Raw genomic sequence first — 17,829 nt, forward strand, 5'->3', positions numbered from 1 at the left:
GAAGATAATAGATATGAAAGGAAATAAGATAATAGTTATGAAAGGAAATAATTCTACAGTAAGATAAGACCCTCAGTACTCAGCTGTGCTCCTGCCTGGTCTGGATCTGAAAACAACCTCAGAAGAAGATTGATGGAATCACAGAATGGTTTGGGTTGGAAGGGACTTTCAAAAACATCCAGTTCCACCCCCTGCATGGGCAAGGACACCTTCCACTATCCCAGGTTGCTCCAAGCCCCATCCAAGCTGGCCTTGGGCAGCCGCAGCTTCTCTGGGCAACCTGTGCCAGGGCCTCTCCATCCTCACAGGGAAGGATTTCTTCCTTAAATCTAATCTAAACCCACCCTGTTTCATCTTAAGGCCATTCCCATTGTGAAGATGCCTGGATCTACAGATGATGGAGGCAGAAGTCTTTCCTTGCTGGCTCCCTTTGCAGAAACACACACAGCAAATGCAATCTGCACAGCAGCTCCCATGCTAAACAAAAGGCAGGCAGCAGTTCAGCAGTTTCCCTGCTCCTGAAGGTGGAAAATCTGTTTGGCTGCACTCAGCCACTCCTCGAGTTGTTGGCATATCCCAAAGAGAGCATGATATCCCCGTGTTCTGTGGGAGCAGCACAACAAACCAGACAGAGCAAGAAATCCAGGAGCAGCACAAAAGCCATAAATACCAACCACAGTGCTGAGCCAATTAGTGAAACAAAAGAAATCCAATTCAGCCTTGGGTTTTCACTCACAGGCAGGAATGTCTCTGCTGCAGCCTGGGAAGTTCACTGGTGCTGGCAGCTCTGAGAATTCACCTCGTGTAAACTCAGCAGAGATGAAAAATACTCTCCTGCTCCAGGCAAAGCTGCTGAGGAGCTGCAAAGTGGCTGAAAGAAAGTGGAAAGATTAATTTGGGGATCAATGGAGTAGCCAGAGCAGCCAAAGGAGCTCAGCTGGACACGTGAGAGGGTCAGAGGGGCTGTGTGAGCAGTGGCCGGTTAATGAGAGCCATGGGCTGCCAGGGCCACACTCAGGTTTCTGTGGTTGAGATGATTTTTGAGGTATTGGAAAATCTTTTTTTTCTCAGCTTTATGACTGAAGAAGTTGAGATTGTCAGTTTTGCTTTTCAAGGTTGTTTATTTTTTTTATCTATTATGTTCTTTCTCTGACCTGCTGAGATCTGTCCAGCAGGTTGGGTTGTGGCACAGTGACTGCCCTTGGGGGGGTGTTAGGTGTTAGGTTTTTATACTACAAACTATGTGTACATTATTTACAATAGTTTTCCAATACCTATCACTTATATTAGACAGTTTGTCTGTACTCTAAACCAATCAAAAAGTGTCACCATCACAGCAGAAGATGGAGAGAAGAAGAAGAAGAGAAGGAGAAGGAGAAGAGAAGAAGAAGAAGAAGAAGAAGAAGAAGAAGAAGAAGAAGAAGAAGACATGCCCTCATTTCTCCATCTTGCCTCTTGAACCCCCATTCTAAATCCCCAAAATTCTACTTTTTCACCCTGTGACAAATTAACCATCATTCTACTCAAACTCTTGTGGCTTGTAAATCTTCACACAAAGTTGGTAATTGTTTCCATGGGCTAAAATCCAAGGCACAGGTGGTTTTGACTCTGTGCCAAGGTCTCTGAGCCCCTTGCCAGGGTCTTGTGTCCTCCAGGGCAGCCAGAGGAATGTGCTGGGTCCCAACAGGTCACCTGGGAAATAAGGCTGGAATCAAGGCTGGTCTCATCTCCTCACTGAGTGAGGAGTGACCCCACACAAAAATTACAGCAACCACACTGCTGTGGTACTTGGAAGGTTCTTGAATGGCTGAGAGCACAGGGAGCACCAAAATATCCTGGAAAACACACACACAAAAGCAGGGACAGAGTGATTTGTGGCAGTAGCTCTCACCCCTGATGGAGAGATGTTTTCCAAGCTGGGATTTAAATTCAGTTCCTGAGCTCCTACTGGTTTAAAGTTAATGAGTAAAGCCCCAAGCAGCAGAGCTGTTTTGCCTTTATTAACCTGTAACCAAATAAAAGGTTTAAATTAGCTCTTCCACAAAGTTCCTGTATCACTGTCACTACTTTTTGGCTGCAGGAGCCATGGCTTTCTGAAATTCTGTTTACAAACAGAAGGCACCAGGAACAGGCTCTGCTATTTTAGTTCATACAGACATTTTGGCATTGCAGCCATTCCTCATCAGCAAGAGCAAATGTAACACTGGTGACTTCAATGCTGAAGAGCAGGCTTTGAAACTCCTCAAAATGCTGCTGTTTGAACACTCATCACCCTCAAAAATGGGGATATTTGGGATTTAGAGGAGGTGGGATGTGAATTGCAGTCTACAGAGGACAGAGCAGCCCAGCCCAGCCCAGCTCAGCCCAGCTGAGGGGATACAGGAGCACAGACCTGAGGCAGAGTGGGGTCTGAGCACCCCAAGGCTGGCTGGATCACCCAGGGAGCAGCAGCACAGGAGGGCAGGGGCAATGGAAAGCAGCAGTGGAACAGGCTGAGCTGGGCAACTCACCATGGCCTTGCAAGAGCCAAACCCACCACCAAACCATGTCCCCAAGTGCCACATCTAGGGGCCTTTTACATCCCTCCAGGGATGGTGATTCCCCCACATTCCTGGGCAGCCTGTTCCAGTGCTTGGCAAGCCATTCCATGAAGAAATTGTCCCTAATATCCAATCTAAACTTCCCCAGGTGCAACTTGAGGTTGTTTCCTGTGGTCCTTCACTTGTTACCTGGGAGAGGAGACCGACCCCACATCACCACCACCTCCTTTCAGGGAGCTCTAGATGGGTGGTTTGCTCCCTCCTCTAGCACAAACCCAGGGATTTTCAGTCAATTCCTGCTATGGTGATGCCTGAAGGATGCAGGGAAGGGCTGGATGATGTTGGCAGGGAGACAGGAGCAGGAGGTCCTTCTGCAGCCCCATCTCAGCTCAGCTGGAGCAGAGGCTGGTGGGGTCTGGCACATTCATCCTTGGGACATCACCTGTGAGGGGTGCACAGGGGACAGAGCACACCTCCCTCCTCACCCACCAGCATCTGCAACAAATCCCTCAGCAGGGACAGGAACAAAGGACAGGGAGCAGCAAGAGAAATTATTTTATTTAATCTTCACTGCAAGCATCAGGAACCTGTGTGTAAGCTGGCTTTGCAGCACCAGCACCTTAAAGCAGCATTTCCTGGATGAGTGAGAAAGCTCTCTGTTAAATAATAAGCTTAACAAAAGACAGATTAAAAACTGTCTATATCTTACTGAAAAACCCAGATTCCTAATTTCTGCATGCTCTGGCTGTCCTGAGGCACAACATGTAAATCCACACACACCAGCACAGTCTGAGGGCTGAAATCCTACACCCACCAGTTTGTCTGAGGGAGGAAAAGTTATCAGATTAAAGATCAGCAAGATTTAAGGACTGCTAGAGCATTTATCACAGTGGTTTTTGCACTCATCTGCTTTATGTACTCAACCAAGATTTACTTGGAGTTGTCACTATTTGTGCTCTGAGGAGGAAACATTCTGACTCCTTCTCCTCTCTCATCCACTGAGACATCTGAGCCTGGGACTAAATTTACCCAAGAGAAGGGGCTCATTGAAGCTGGTACAAATATTCTCATATTTAAATGTAGGGAAGTGTTTTAAATATCTTGTGAAATTTAAGCTTGGGCACAGTATACCAAAATACTTCCATGTTTCTAAGCTTGTCCCCAGCCCTGCTCCTTTCAGAGCTTCTTTCACATTACTAAAAATGTTTGCACACTTAAGTTTTCCATTTGGTGTGGGTAAATTTTCCATTTGGTGTCAGTTTTACCAGCAGCAGCAGCCACCCAAACAATTCAAATACTCCCAGGGACATGGAAAACCAGTATTTGATCAGGTGCTTGGGTTGCATCAGAAATTTATGTATTATTTTTACCTATCCCTAAACTATCCAATATCCAAGCACTGTTTTCTTCAGCTCGTAGAATCATGGAATATTCTGAGTTGGAAGGGACCCACAAGGATCATCCAGTCCAACTCCTGGCTCTGCACAGGACAACCCCAACAATCCCACCCCACGTCTGTCAAATGTTCCTTGAGCTCTGTCAGCCTTGGTGCTGTGACCACTGTCCTGGGGAGCCTGTTCAGTGCCCAAACACCCTCTGAGTGAGAAACTTTTTCCTCGTATTCAACTCAGAACTTTTTCCCAATATCCGAAAATCTTTATCCTAATATCCAGATGTTTCATTTGCCATGTGAAAATTAATTGTCACAGTTCAACTCCCATTACATCAGACACGTTTTGGAAAAAAACATAATCCAAGATAGTCTTTTTCTTAACAAAGACACCTAGCAAGATGCAGAAATAGCTGTAAAAATAACAGAAGCAGCACAACAACTGTGTTGCATCCATCCAAGTTTGTGCCATGTTTCTGGTGGTGGCCACAGCACAGAGAAAATCCAACCTGGGACAACTGTTTTGCATTTCCTGAAAACAACATGAATTCCTAGCTAATTTCTGCATGTGAGCACTGCCTTTTCAAGTTATCTCAGAGCTTACAAAATGCTCTTGCAGAGAGGAATGGGCAAGGAACTTTTTAAAGGCTTTGCAAGAGGACCAGCCTTGGAAACCCAGACTGGTTTTTCTCTGCTTCTGTTTAGGAGCAGCATTCCCAGGCTGCATTTCCAAGAGGTTTTTGGTTTTACAGCTGTCATGACAGCAATTTTCTCAGCTTTGCAAGGTTCCCTCATATCCTGTTTGAGCTGGCTTATCTCTGTTTAGAAGCCATGTTCCTACATGGTGTTTTTCAGGAACAGATGTTCCAGCTGATCCCACATTGCAGCACTCAACGTATTTCACAGCCCCATTTTGAAACAATTAGCCTGTCACTGCTGAAAGAAACCTAATGCTTGGCTACTTGTTCACTTTGGAAATAAAAAAAAATATTAAGGAAAAAAAAGAAGAAATCAGGAGTAACCTATGATTTATACTTTTCCCAAATATGCCAAGATGCTCTAAATTTACAGCTCGTTAAAATGGCAGCGTGTCGTGGTTCAGCTGCTGGTCCCAAGATTTGTTATCTGGAGAAAAAAATCTGTGGGCAGAGCAGCTGGCAGAGAGCTCTCCCAGCCCCAAAAGTGACCAAAAAAAAAAAAAAAAAAGGAAAGAAGGAAAAAAAAGAAGAAGGGAGAATCTTTATTTACACAAATTAAAAGCTAATGGATGTTCAGAGCAGTGGCATCTGCAGCTTTTGGACCACAGGCTGCTGTCAACACACCCAATTTACTGTGCAATACAAGGCAGCCTAATTAATAAGTCCTTAATGGAATCATAGAATCCTAGCATGGTTGGGTTGGAAGAGACATTAAAGCTCATCCAGTTGCAACCCTCTGCCATGGGCAGGGACCCCTTCCACTGTCCCAGCTTGCTCCAAGCCTGGCCAGTCTGGCCTTGGACACTTCCAGGGATGGGGCAGCTTCCCTGGGCAGATGCTCTGGATTGCAAATACCCAGCAGAGCACCTTGGACCCACGGCTGGGATTCCAGTCATCCTCAGGCCTGGGAGCTATCCAGGCACAGACCCAGTGAATAACAAGGTGCAGGAAATGGCTTTGGTGCCATAAAAGCCAAAGGAGCCACAGGCACATTTATATCAGGGAAGAATTTGATCCCCAACATTAGTACCCACAAAAAAGGAACTTGCAGGCTGCTGTAATGAAATTATTTCCTTTTCATCTCATCGAGATTCCTCCAGTCTATTTCTACTTGGAGGAAGAGATCTCATAGTCATACAGATCCAGACCCAAAGGAGTGAGCACCCAGCACAGAGCCCATCTGCCACCAACACACACCCCCTGCTTGTCCCTACCTGCTTGGCACCTTCTGGTGCCGTTTGTAACCTTGTGTACCTTTGTGACCTGCTCCTGGTCAACCCCTTTTTTTCCCTTGGAGCAACCTGGTCTAGTGGAAGGTGTCCCTGCCCATGGCAGGGGGTTGGAATGAGATGACCTTTAAGGTCCCTTCCAACCCAACCCATTCCATGATTCCCTATGTCCACCTTTCCCTTCAGAGGGATGAGGGGGGATGAGCCAAGCCCGCGCTGGCAGCCCATGGCTGACATTTCCTGGCCAGCATGGAGCAGCTGCCAGGCCACGTGTCCCTGCTGACACACAGCCTGGCAGGGACAGGTCCAGACTGCCAGGAGCAGGCTGAGCAGGAAGAGCATCTCCAGGAGCAGGCTGAGAGCCCAGGCAGGAAGAGCATCTCTGGTGACAGCTCACGAGCGGCAGACAGAGATAGGAGACCAGACAAGGGTCAGGAGAGGCACTGCTACAACCACCAGCTTCAATTAACTGAAAACAGCAGAGGCTGCCTGAAATAAAGCTCTTTCTCATATCAGCTGACACTCAAGGCAACTGCATTTTTGATCATCAAAGCAAAACCAAAAAGCTTTTGCTCTCTGTGATTGCTCATAGACCTTGGCTGGGAAGGCATCCTGCCACTTACAAGTTTGGGGGAGAAATGCTTTCTCAGGCTCCTGGAAGGGTCTCACAGGCCAGACATGCCAGAGCCATTCCCTGGTATTATTTATGTGTATCAGATGCAAAACTCATTGCATAAGTGCATTTTACTCTCAAGCAAGGGTAGCTGAATTAAGGACAAGAGTGGAGCAGTAATTCTTGCATGGAGCCCTCTGGGCCACTGCTAATTCCAAAAACAGATTTAGCAGCCAGCACTCCTCAAAGAAAGTTTGGAAGATGAGGTTTGCTCATGTAGAGGCTCTCAGAACAATGGTCCTAGGGGAAAATGACCATTGGGGTGGGCTCATCTCTACCAGCCCCGATCCCAACCATCCAGGGATGTAGGGAATGAACAGAAATACCCACCTTACCCCAAAGGAGGAGACTCCAAGAGCTCTAGGGGTGGCTCACATCCTAGAGAGCGTGTTCCAAAACCCATTAGGAGGTGCAGAGGGATGGCAGAGGTGTGGACACCTTCACTGCCCACCGAACAGAACCCCATTCTCAGCAGAGTCACAGCAACAGGACCCCTGTCTGGCCTTACCTGTTGCACACAGAAAAATAGTGGCTCTGCACTGAAAGGCAAAGCATGGATCCAGCACTTATCCCCCAAGGAATATTTCTACAACATTCATCACTGATTAGAGTGAATTTGGGTGCCACCATCCGCCCCAGACTGGCCTTTCTGCCTCTGGGTTCTTGCACGTGGCTGGGGTGCAGCAGGCAGGGACTGAATTACCAGGGTTATAATTCTTGGCTGGGTACTTCTAACTCTGGTGAGGCACTGGCAGAGCTCAGCTCACTAATTCACCTCCATGTAAACATGATTATTTTAAATGAACTCCAGACGAGGCTTAACTGTAAAAACATCTCCAGTTTTTGTAGCATTTTTAAGTGTTCAGCTCCGAGTTGTTTTCATTACGGCAAGAACTTACCCTTTCTTCAGCTTACAAAGAATATTTTCAGAATTAATGATGCCCAACACCCCCCAACTATAACACGAAAAGTCACAAGTCTGAAAATTAAGCTGCAGCCGGATTTCATGGTCAGGATTTTCCCTTTCTTAGCCAACCATTCCTTTCCTCACAAACAGGAATGCTTTCAGCTTTCAGAGCCAAGCTGAAGAGAAGTGAAAACAGTAAGAGGTATTCACTTGGCTGCATTTCTTTGAGTGTTTCTGGTGCAGGGTTCCCATTACAGCTTGTGAGGAGAAGTGGCAGGAAAACACTGTGTGTACATGGGGAGGGTTGTACTTTCTCTGAACAGACACGTTTCCAGGAGGCAGCAGATGAAAGAACTGCTGGTACTTCAGACAGGGGAAAATAACATCTTGCCAGTTGTGTTTATTTGTAGGGCCCTGTGATTTATGCCTTCCCATTTGTAGAGGGCTTGAGAGAGATGGATCACGTGGGCTCTGTTTAGATAATCCCCCAGGAAATTCGGAGTACATCAAGCAGGGGGAGATGGGGCTTGTTCTCCTACATGAGAGGGGCTGGGAAGTGGCAGGGAGATGTGAGATTTCCTCAAGATCCTGGAATGAAGTTCAAGGCTCTGATTTTCTGAGAAGATTGAGTGTGGGTTGTGAGAATGAAGCAATTAAGATAAGAACACAAGCAGTTCAGGATAGGCAGGGATGAACAGTTCTTTGCTGTTATTTACTGGCCCAGTGCAGAGAAAAACAAGGAGTTACTCCCTCAAAGAGCTTTACCTGTCAAACAGTACAAGGAGAAGATGCAGAAAGCAGAATCTGTCACCCTCTGACTCACACTCCTGCTCTTCTTATTTTCTCTAAGAATGCCTCTTTGTGGAATGGTCCCCATCTCAACCCTTTGGAACCTCCTGGATTTACCAGGACTTGCAGAAATCAGCCACTATTGTCTGTATAAAGAACCTACACTGGCATTTCACACCCTGGAAAACACCCTTACCACAGTTAGAGGAGGCAAGAATGCAACTGCTTTTAAAAAGAAAACACTTATGGCAAAGATGAGTTTAGTTAATTGATCTGAGGAAATAAAACAAAGCAGAAGGCCAGGCTGGATGGGGCTTGCAGCAACCTGGGCTAGTGGAAGGTGTCCCTAGATTAGAACTGGATGGTCTTTAAGGTCCCTTTGAATTCTGTGACTCAAAATCAGCTGTACAAAGAGGCAACAGCTCAGCAGCCCAGCACAGGAAATCCCCCTCAGCCTTGAGCTGCAGAGCTTAAGGGCCAGAGCAATCCCTGAGTGTCCGTCCCCTGGCAGGGTGCTGCTGGAAAGCTGCTTTGAGCACCCAGCATGAGCAGCCCTGAGTGCTCCTGCAGCAGTTCCTGGGTGTCACTAAGCCCCCATGGCTCAGTGCCTGCTGCTGTGCCAGAGGTGCTGATGAAGGGAGCACAGCAGGGAAGGAGAGAGGGAGGATGTGATTCTGCTGTCTGTGTGACATGCAGGATGTTGAATGCCCTTGGCCAAGGGCACATCACACTGGAGCAGTGATTTCCCAGACTGTCAGGATAAAAGGAAGGGAGGGAAAAAAAGAAAATGACAGGATGCCACTCACCCAGCCAAATCCCCCATCACTCCAAGAAGCAGCTCCCAGAACCCATTAAAAATAAGCTCTAAGTCTTCATTTCAGTGGCAAGATTTTTCCATGGTGATCAAACACTCAGCTCTCTAGGTGATAACAGGCTGCAGGGAAGTACAACTGCACCTGCTTTAAGGAACAGGCACCGACCAGGGGAGCCTTTTTCATCTGACAGTAACAAATTGGAGTGCTGAGACCTCTAGAAGACCTCACTGCATCCCTGCCTGCAGCCAGGTCAAGGCAATAGGAAGTGTTAGCAACCCTAATTTGCAGGGCTGGGCACCCCTGCCAGGAGAGAACAGAGCTGAGAGTGCTCTGAAGAGTCCAAGCTGCTGCCTTGTCTGCCCTGCCAGGCAGGATGAAGGCTGGCACTGCTGGGAGTTCACTGCTTTCCTCCCAAACCTCCCTCCTGGAAGCTGGTGATGATTCCAGCTCATCAGCAGAGTAGCAGGATTGCTGCTTCCCAGCTGGTTTTAGATTTTTGGGTTTTAGTAAAGTTCTTTGCTCAGTGCCTGCTCAGCTCTTCATGTGAGTGATTTTTGTATCTCTTCTTCCCAACTTTTTTTTTTTAGGAGCCTGCCCTAGACCATGGGCAAGAGCCCCACTGGATTTTAGTTCCAGAAATTTCAGGGGCTTCACATCCCCCTTCAGGTCCTCAACAACTTTGGTGCAGGATCTGCCAGCCTGGGAGCCTGGGGCCTTTGGGATAAAGTCTGACCAGAAGGACAATGACTTTCTGCCCCAAGTAAATCCTACAGAGGGGGTGAAAAAGCACCTCTTCCCAAAATGGCCCTTTCTTGTACTGGAAATATTGGGGAATGACCTCCCCCATGATCAAGGCACCTCACAGGTTTCTGATTCCACTTCTTACTTGACTTTTCTCTCCCTTCTCTATTTTAACCTAAATATGAAGTAATGTATAAAGAACAAAATGACCCCTGAACTATAAGAATCCCCTTTCTGTACTCACCTCTTAAGGCAGAAAAAGAGAGCAAAAGACAAAACCAGACCCCCCCTTCTACCCAAAAATACAACAAAAGCTGCAGACATGGCTACAGGACTGTGGGTTTGTGTTATTGCCATCACAGGAACAAAGCCCAGGCCTTATTCTGGCCTCTGCTCAGCTGGCCACACCACCACACTGAGATTTCCATAATTTTATCTGGGATTTCTGGAAAAACCTTTTGTTGCAGTTCCCTGACCTGGCTCAAGGATGCCACAACACTGAGATTTGGATAAGAGATCTGGCCACATTCACAAGAGCAAAGAACCAAAATCCCATCCAAATCCTGGAGGGCTGGAGGAGGCATCAACACACAAAATAATGAATATTTTGAGGTAACTTATGAAAGACATGCATCTAAATCAGGAGTGCAGCAGAAAAAGGGGAATAAAAAAGAGATCTCCATAGGAACAATCCTGCCAGGCAGGCAAATATCTCAATGCTCATGCAGAAGCTTTCAGTTCCACACACAAAACAGCACTGGGACACCTCTGGGAAGGATGGATTTCCCCTGTTGTAACAATCCCACAGGATGCAATCCTGCCCCCAGTGCTTGTGCCAAGTGTTCACAGTGAGCTGTTAAACAGTTGCAGGGTTCCAGATCTTCTGTGGCTGCATTTCAGACTGAAATCCAACAGAATTTTTGCACATGTGTCATTTTACACATCTGAGTGCTTAATCCACTGGGAGGAGGTTGGCACACACATCTTTCCTCCATCAGGACAGAAATGTTATCCTGCAGCAATTCAGAAAGCACCTGGGAAGGTCAGCTCATGTTTTTAGCAGCTAATTTTGACAACTTCCATCTCTGAGCTATGAACAGGAATAAGAAAAACCTCACTTTTATCCAGTTTCCCACAATTCAGATAAGACGGAAGTGTGCATATGAAATTTTCTGCTTCTGATATTGAAAACCCAGATAAGCTGAGCAGGGAAGGGTGACACCAGCTGGAGTCCTGTCCCAGAGCCAGGGCTGGCCTGGGAGCTGGGATCTCCCCCTGTGCCAGGAATCTCATGTCCTACCACTCTCACCACACAGCAGCTCCCTTTTATCTTCAGGAAGGGGAGAAAAAAGCCATGGATTCTTGAGCACCTCCCTTCCAAAATGTCAGATTTTCCTCATCAAAGTCAGAAAAAGCTTGTCTGCAAATATAAAAGCTTCTGACATTTCAGTTTCGTGCTTTCCTAGCACTGCCAGTCCAATCCATGAGCAAACAGCCTCGTTCCAGAGCTTTCCCAATGTAAGGCATGAGCAAACTTCACCAGGAATTCAATCAAACCAAAAAATAAAGCCAGGGGTTTGGTTTCCATGCTACAATCCTGAAATCCAATAACACCCTTCCTACCCCCTCACCTCTCTGCTGCTGAGATTTAACTGAAAAATAGAGCTGTATAGAAGTGGTTTTTTAATACTTTTCCTGGATGGAATTCTATTTGATGCTGTTAAGCTTTGATGACATACCCCAATGAGTGGCTTGGAAGAAATCCATTTAGCAAGCTTGCAAATCATGCTGTTTCAGTTCCGTGAGTGCCCATGAGAAATGTGCATTTTCAATCATAAAAGCTGTAGAAACAAAATGGAACTTGGAGATGCAGACAGAAAAATTCCTTATCAAGGCTTGGCTTTGCTCACAGAACATGTGCTTACCATTTCCAACTCCGGAAAACTACTTACAGGAACCTGAAATACAAGACTGAGTCTAAAAGTAAGAAATAGATAAATTTCTAGAAGATGTATTTAGGGTTGTTTTTTTTTTTTCCATTTCAAAGTCAAAATGGAGACTCAGATAAAAGCTAAAGCAACCCTCCCTTCTCCCCCTGGCTTTTCCTAGGAATATAAAGAATTGTAATATGATCCATGCATGGAGTGCCAGATTTACAGAGGTTCCTTTAGGTTTATGTGGCAGGACATATTGTTTTGGGGAAGCCTGGAGGAAGGAAAAGCCAAGAGTTTGCACTTTTTCCACCTCTCCAAAATGCTCTTTGAATAGGAACAGCAGAGGTTGCAGTGGGGATGAAGGATTAGCAGATCCCAGTGCCATCCATGGTGTGATCCCCACCAGCAGCACATCTTTGAAGCTCAGTGCCAGGAACCCAGAAGCTTCCAAAAAGATCAGTCAGTCACCACAAGCTGGGAGAGAACACAGCCCTGTGGGGAATTTTAAAAACTGACTGAAAATTGTATTCACTGGGCATTTCCTGACATATTTTCCTCAATGTTTTTCCACAATTCTGTCAATGACAATGACAACACCTTTGATTAATTGCAAGAGAAGACAATTGGAACAAAATGTGAGATGCTCAGCATTGCAGACAATAAAACTCCATGCAGTAATTTTCCTGGGATTATGAGCTGATGGCCTCTCCCACTGTTGGGCTGCCTCATCCTTTCCTAAACAGTCTCCTTGCCTGTGTATCCATCTGCTGCCTCCCATCCCATCCCCATCCCTCATGTGACAGCTCTCTCTGCATGTTCTCAATTCAGTTACTGCACTTTGTTTAGCAAAGCACAGTCCTGACCCAGCCTTGCAGCCCCTGGGCACGGGAACAGCTCAACTGCTCTTCACACTGCAACAAAAGGGACCTGAATTATACATCAGCACCCTGAGCCATGCAGGAGACTGACAGAGCCCTTGGAACACAGCTCCAGGAAGGATTGCTCCTGCAGGAAAGCTTTAATGTCCTCTCTGTGACGGTGTTCACAGGGGTCTGAGGATGAGGGAAGAGATGAGGATCTGACTCCATGTTTCAGAAAGCTTGATTTATTATTTTAGGATATATATTATATTAAAATTATACTAAAAGAATAGAAGAAAGGATTTCATCAGAAGGCTGGCTAAGAATAGAAAAAGAATGATAACAAAGGCTTGTGACTGACTGAGACAGTCTGAGCCAGCTGGACTGTGATTGGCCATTAATTAGAAACAACCACATGAGCCCAATCCCAGATGCACCTGTTGCATTCCACAGCAGCAGATAACCATTATTTATATTTTACTCCTGAGGCCTCTCAGCTTCTCAGGAGAAGAAATCCTAAGGAAAGGATTTTTCATAAAACCTGTCTGTGACACTTTCTCCACTGCATTTCCTTATCCTCTTACTTGTTTGAGTGAAATCACTTGCTGTAGCAACTTTTACTGCAGAGCAAAAGAACATTTTCCATCCTCCCCAGAGAAGCTGTTGTTTATAGAAAGCATTGATTGGGTCAATAGTGGGATTTAAAGTGCAGCTCCACAGAGAGCAGCAATGAACAGAGCTGTGCACATCCTCATCACAGCACCAGAACTTTGGGAAGCAGCTCCCAGCTGCTGCCAGGGGTTGTGGCATCACGTGCTGGAAGCCAGCTCCCAGAGATGCCATCCCATAGACTGCATCTTAGGAAGAAATTCTTGGCTGTAAGGGTGTGAGGCCCTGGCACAGGGTGCCCAGAGAAGCTGTGGCTGCCCCTGGATCCCTGGGAAGTGTCCAAAGCTAGGCTGGATGGGGCTTGGAGAAACCTGGGACAGGCGGAGGTGTCCCATGGCAGGGGGTGGAACAAGATGGTCTCTAAGGTTCCTTCCAACCTAAACCATTCCATGGTTCTGTAGTTCTCATTCGTGCTTTTCCTTTTTTTTAAAGTGATGTTGCATTTTAAAGTGGTGCTGCATTTTCCTTTTTTTTTAAAGTGACACTCTTTTACCCCCACCCAAATCTGCTATTTATGTGTCTCTCACAACAGACAAGAGCACAACTCTGCAAGGTGCATAAGAGACACCCTTGAAAGCTGAATCCTGGGCATGTTACTGACCTTAGAGGCTGAAGCTCTCTCTATTTTTCCATTTACCCTTGCAGATGCTGCAGCAAATTAGCTTTGAACAATGAGATTGTTGATCTTGTTGACCTTGTGGTCAATGAGATCAACATAAAGCCAAAAGGAACTTCTAATATTTCTCTGTTAAGGAGAGAGGAAATCAGTGCAGGCTCCAGAAAATAAGAGTAATGGGAACTGCTCACAGTTGTGAGCATCTGCAACAGCCAAGTGATGAGGAACAGAGCAAAAGCTTTGCTTGCCTTGCTTAGAAAACAGGCTCTTTCCCAGTTGTTCTACTGGAACACATCTGAATCCCTGTTTTTCATTTTGCTTGGATGCTGTCTGGGACAGGTGATCCCACCTTCCTCCTGGATCAACCACCTTGTCCTGATAGAGGCTTCACAAAGGTGGAGCAGTCCCTGGGAGAGTGGCACTGTGTCCACACACTCTTGCTGTTAACCATTACTGTGGCATTCCCAGCTGAGATTTTCATGATTCTGAAGGGCTGAGACTGCAGGAATTAATTCTGTCTCATGAGAAGAAAGAAAAAAATTATATTAAAAGTGTAAAGAAATAGCCTTACTTACACAATCTCTCATTCACAGGCTTCAAGATGGGAAAAAATCGTTAGGGAAACAAACATGAAATGCTGAGAAATTCTTGTACGTCTAAAAAAATAAATTCTTCATAATAATACAAATTCTAGAGGTCTTTTTCACACAGAGTTTTGAATTACTGGCTTGTCATCGTGGTCTTCAAAGGATGAACAACCTCTGATGATACCTAGAAAGAGAAATTTCTCTTGCAGACTTTGGCTCCAAATATATTTCCCTTTGACTCAACATTTTGACAGTACTGATGTGATATTGAGCCAAGAGGTTTTCCATAAGTGAGACACACTTCTGCAGTGGATTTTAATACCAACCACTTCCACATTCTCCTATAATAATAAATATTTAAAAGGTCTTTATTGACTTCAACTCACAACGATTCTGGAAAAAACGGAATTTTATTTGCTTAAAAATAATTGATATATTCACAGACAGAATCATTTAAAATAATAAAAAAATTGTAAGAAAAAAATAGTAGAAAATAAACAGTACTGAAAGACTGTTATTTTGATGGAACAGCCAGACTATCACACTAGACAGACAAAGGTACCAGTGACAACATCTTCAGACAGACACTGCCATAAACAGCCCTAAGCTTTAAAATGTGTCTGTCCCTGAAGAATCTGAATCTCCACGTGCACTGCTCAGACTCTGTGTTTCATTCTCTGTGCTTGTGCCAGGCAGCTGCACTGACACCCCTGCTGCAGAAAGATGTGGATTCAGATGAGGGGCAGCATCTCCTAAAAAAAAAAAAAAAAAAAAAAAAGAAAGAAAAAGTAAAAAGGAAAACTAAAGTCATTATTTGCTGTCTGTGACAAATGACTGAACTCTGCTGAAATCATCTCCATTTTTCCATTTTCCATGGAAATGCAGGTACACAGACAGCCCTGCTGCCCACAGTTCTGAGGCACTTCAGAGGGGCCTGCTTTAGCCAGCAGAACTCTCCTTACCAGGTAACAAAGGGATGGATTCCTGTGCACATGCAGGATCACAGAAGGGTTTGGGTTAAAGGACCTTCAAGACCATCTCATTCCAAGCCCCTGCCATGGCAGGGACACCTTCCACTATCTCAGGCTGCTCCAAGCCCTGTCCAGCCTGGCCTTGGGCACTGCCAGGGATCCAGGGCAGCCACAGCTTCTCTGGGCACCCTGTGCCAGGGCCTGCCCACCCTCACAGGGAAGAATTTCTTCCTAATCTCCAGTTTAACTTTACTCTCTGTTAGTTTCAAGCCATTCCCCTTTGTCCTGTCAGTCCATGTCCTTGTATAAAGTCCCTTTCCAGATTTTTGGATGCCCTTTAAGCACTAGAAGGACTTAAGTTCTCTGTATACACTGGGTTGTATTTACATACACCCACCACACACACACACACATGGATCTATAATCTTCAGCAGGCCCAGAATAATTTCAAATATGTGTACTGGTGTTTCTGGTGTTCTCCACAGCATTGGAATGGGATCCATAGAAAAGTCATGGGCAAAAATTAATGTATTTAGCCAAAGGAAGGAGACCAGATGAATCAATTCATGGAGCAGGGAGAGGAAGTCATGGATCAGAGTAAAAACAAAGAATGAAGGAACTCAGGAGAAATGGCACTGGCACTCAACTGCAGCAAGAGCATTTTGAGATTTCAGTTGTCCTGGGGGCATTTAAGTGCAGCAGCTACAAGCAAAACAAACATATCTGAGTCCATGTACAACAGCAAAGTCTTGGAGCTTGTATTCCAATAAGCTGTAACAATTCTCCCTTCCTCTGTGATAGACTAGGTAATTAAAACACTGTTTTCCCAATAAAACAAAAAAGTTAGGCTTCCTTTCAGCCCAGTTAATTATCTACTGTGTCACTGAAGCAGTCATCTGCATTCATCTGACTGGCAGCAAAGCACGCTTCGAATGGCTAATTAAAACAAAACCCCACTGCTAAAATAAAATTCCATTGCTCTTTTTCCTGCTGGAACAGCAGCCAACAGCCTGGGAAATCAAACAGGAGTGAGGCCCAAGATAGTGAAGGCAGGACAGGCAGTGACCTGTGCCAGCACAGCCTCTTGCTATTCAGGCAGGCAGCAGGAGCACAAGAGCATTTTCTGTGTCCTTAGGGAATGAGCACATCACCTGGAGAGGAAAAGGATTTGGGGAGATCTTAGAGCAGCTTTCCAGTACCTAAGTGAAGAGAGCTGGAAAGGGATTCTCCACAAGGGTATGGAGTGATGGAACAAGGGGGAGTGGATTTAAACTAACAAAGAGCAGACTTAGATGGGAGATTAGGAAGAAATTCTTCCCTCTGAGGGTGGGCAGGCCCTGGCACAGGTGCCCAGAGCAGCTGTGGCTGCCCCTGGATCCCTGGCAGGGCCCAAGGCCAGGTTGGACAGGGCTTGGAGCAGCCTGGGACAGTGGAAGGTGTCCCTGCCCATGGCAGGGGGTGGAATGAGATGAGCTTTAAGGTCCCTTCCAACCCAAACCATCCTGGGATTTTGGGATTCCAGTCTGTAGCTGTGTTTGTGTGATACAAAAAGGCTGCTGAGAAGAAAAGCCAAGGGTTTGTTTGGTCAGACATGAAAATGACACAGTGAGGATGTGACTGTGCAATGCCCAAGGAAACCTGGCAAATCATGCTCTGCTAAAGCCCCTCTCCAACACTAGATGTAGTTTGATGCTTTCAAAGCTTGACTTTCTTAATAATTTCCACAGTCATGTCACATTCCATGATGTCATTGTTTCAACAGCTGTTTTCAGGTTTGTTAAAAAAAGGGGAAAAAAAGGAAAAAAGAAAAAAATGAAAGGAAAAAAGAAAGTCTTATTCCCTTCTCCCAAGGCTCTGTCTCAAGTCTTTGATTCTGGGAGTGCTAAAAGAAAGTATCATATTAGTCTGCATTCCTCTAACACATACTCCAATATATTTTACAGATATACTACAGACCAATTTTACAATAGTTATAAAGTGCTAAAAGACAGAAAAAATAAAAATAGTAATTCCATCTACTTGCTCAACAGAAAATTTACCAGTTCCTGAGCTATCAAAATATCTTTAATTTAAAAATACCCAAAGTCAACACTGCCCTTTTTTAAAGGCAGAAATCTGAAGTCTCTGACTTTGTTAAATTCACACAGAAAATACAGAATGTGGATTTTCAGCATTTTAACTGTGAAAAAACTGTGGATCTCATATTTCAGCTAAATGGGAGATTCTGCTCCATGCCTGTAACTTCCCAGGACAGAAAGCTGCTGCTCCTGAAACTCTGCATTGGCCCCAAAAATACAACTACCAAGTTACCCTCACATGTGCTTTCTCATTATTACCTTTTGCTGAGTGTAACCTTGTGCACACCCAGTGCATAAAACACTTTATATACACATCCAGAGAGGGGTTTGGG

At 45.4% G+C, this 17,829-nt stretch overlaps 1 protein-coding gene across 5 annotated transcripts in view; it reads right to left on the reverse strand.

Annotated features, from left to right (window-relative positions):
• Positions 1 to 1,497: 1,497 nt before the first annotated feature.
• KIAA0586 (KIAA0586 ortholog) overlaps positions 1,498 to 17,829 on the reverse strand; it is an 82,748-nt gene continuing 66,416 nt past the window's right edge. For 3 of the 5 annotated variants that reach the window (XM_036385035.2, XM_036385032.2, XM_036385031.2), the window contains one exon: positions 14,840 to 15,200. In XM_036385035.2, the coding sequence (XP_036240928.1) occupies positions 15,058 to 15,200 (143 nt within the window). In that variant the 3' untranslated portion in view covers positions 14,840 to 15,057. Of the gene's footprint in view, positions 1,836 to 14,839; positions 15,201 to 17,829 lie in introns of those variants that run through there. The other 2 variants (XM_054515292.1, XM_036385034.1) reach the window with 2 other exon arrangements.

This window comes from Molothrus ater, chromosome 6 (assembly GCF_012460135.2).
Source record: "Molothrus ater isolate BHLD 08-10-18 breed brown headed cowbird chromosome 6, BPBGC_Mater_1.1, whole genome shotgun sequence".
Lineage (NCBI taxonomy): Eukaryota > Metazoa > Chordata > Aves > Passeriformes > Icteridae > Molothrus > Molothrus ater.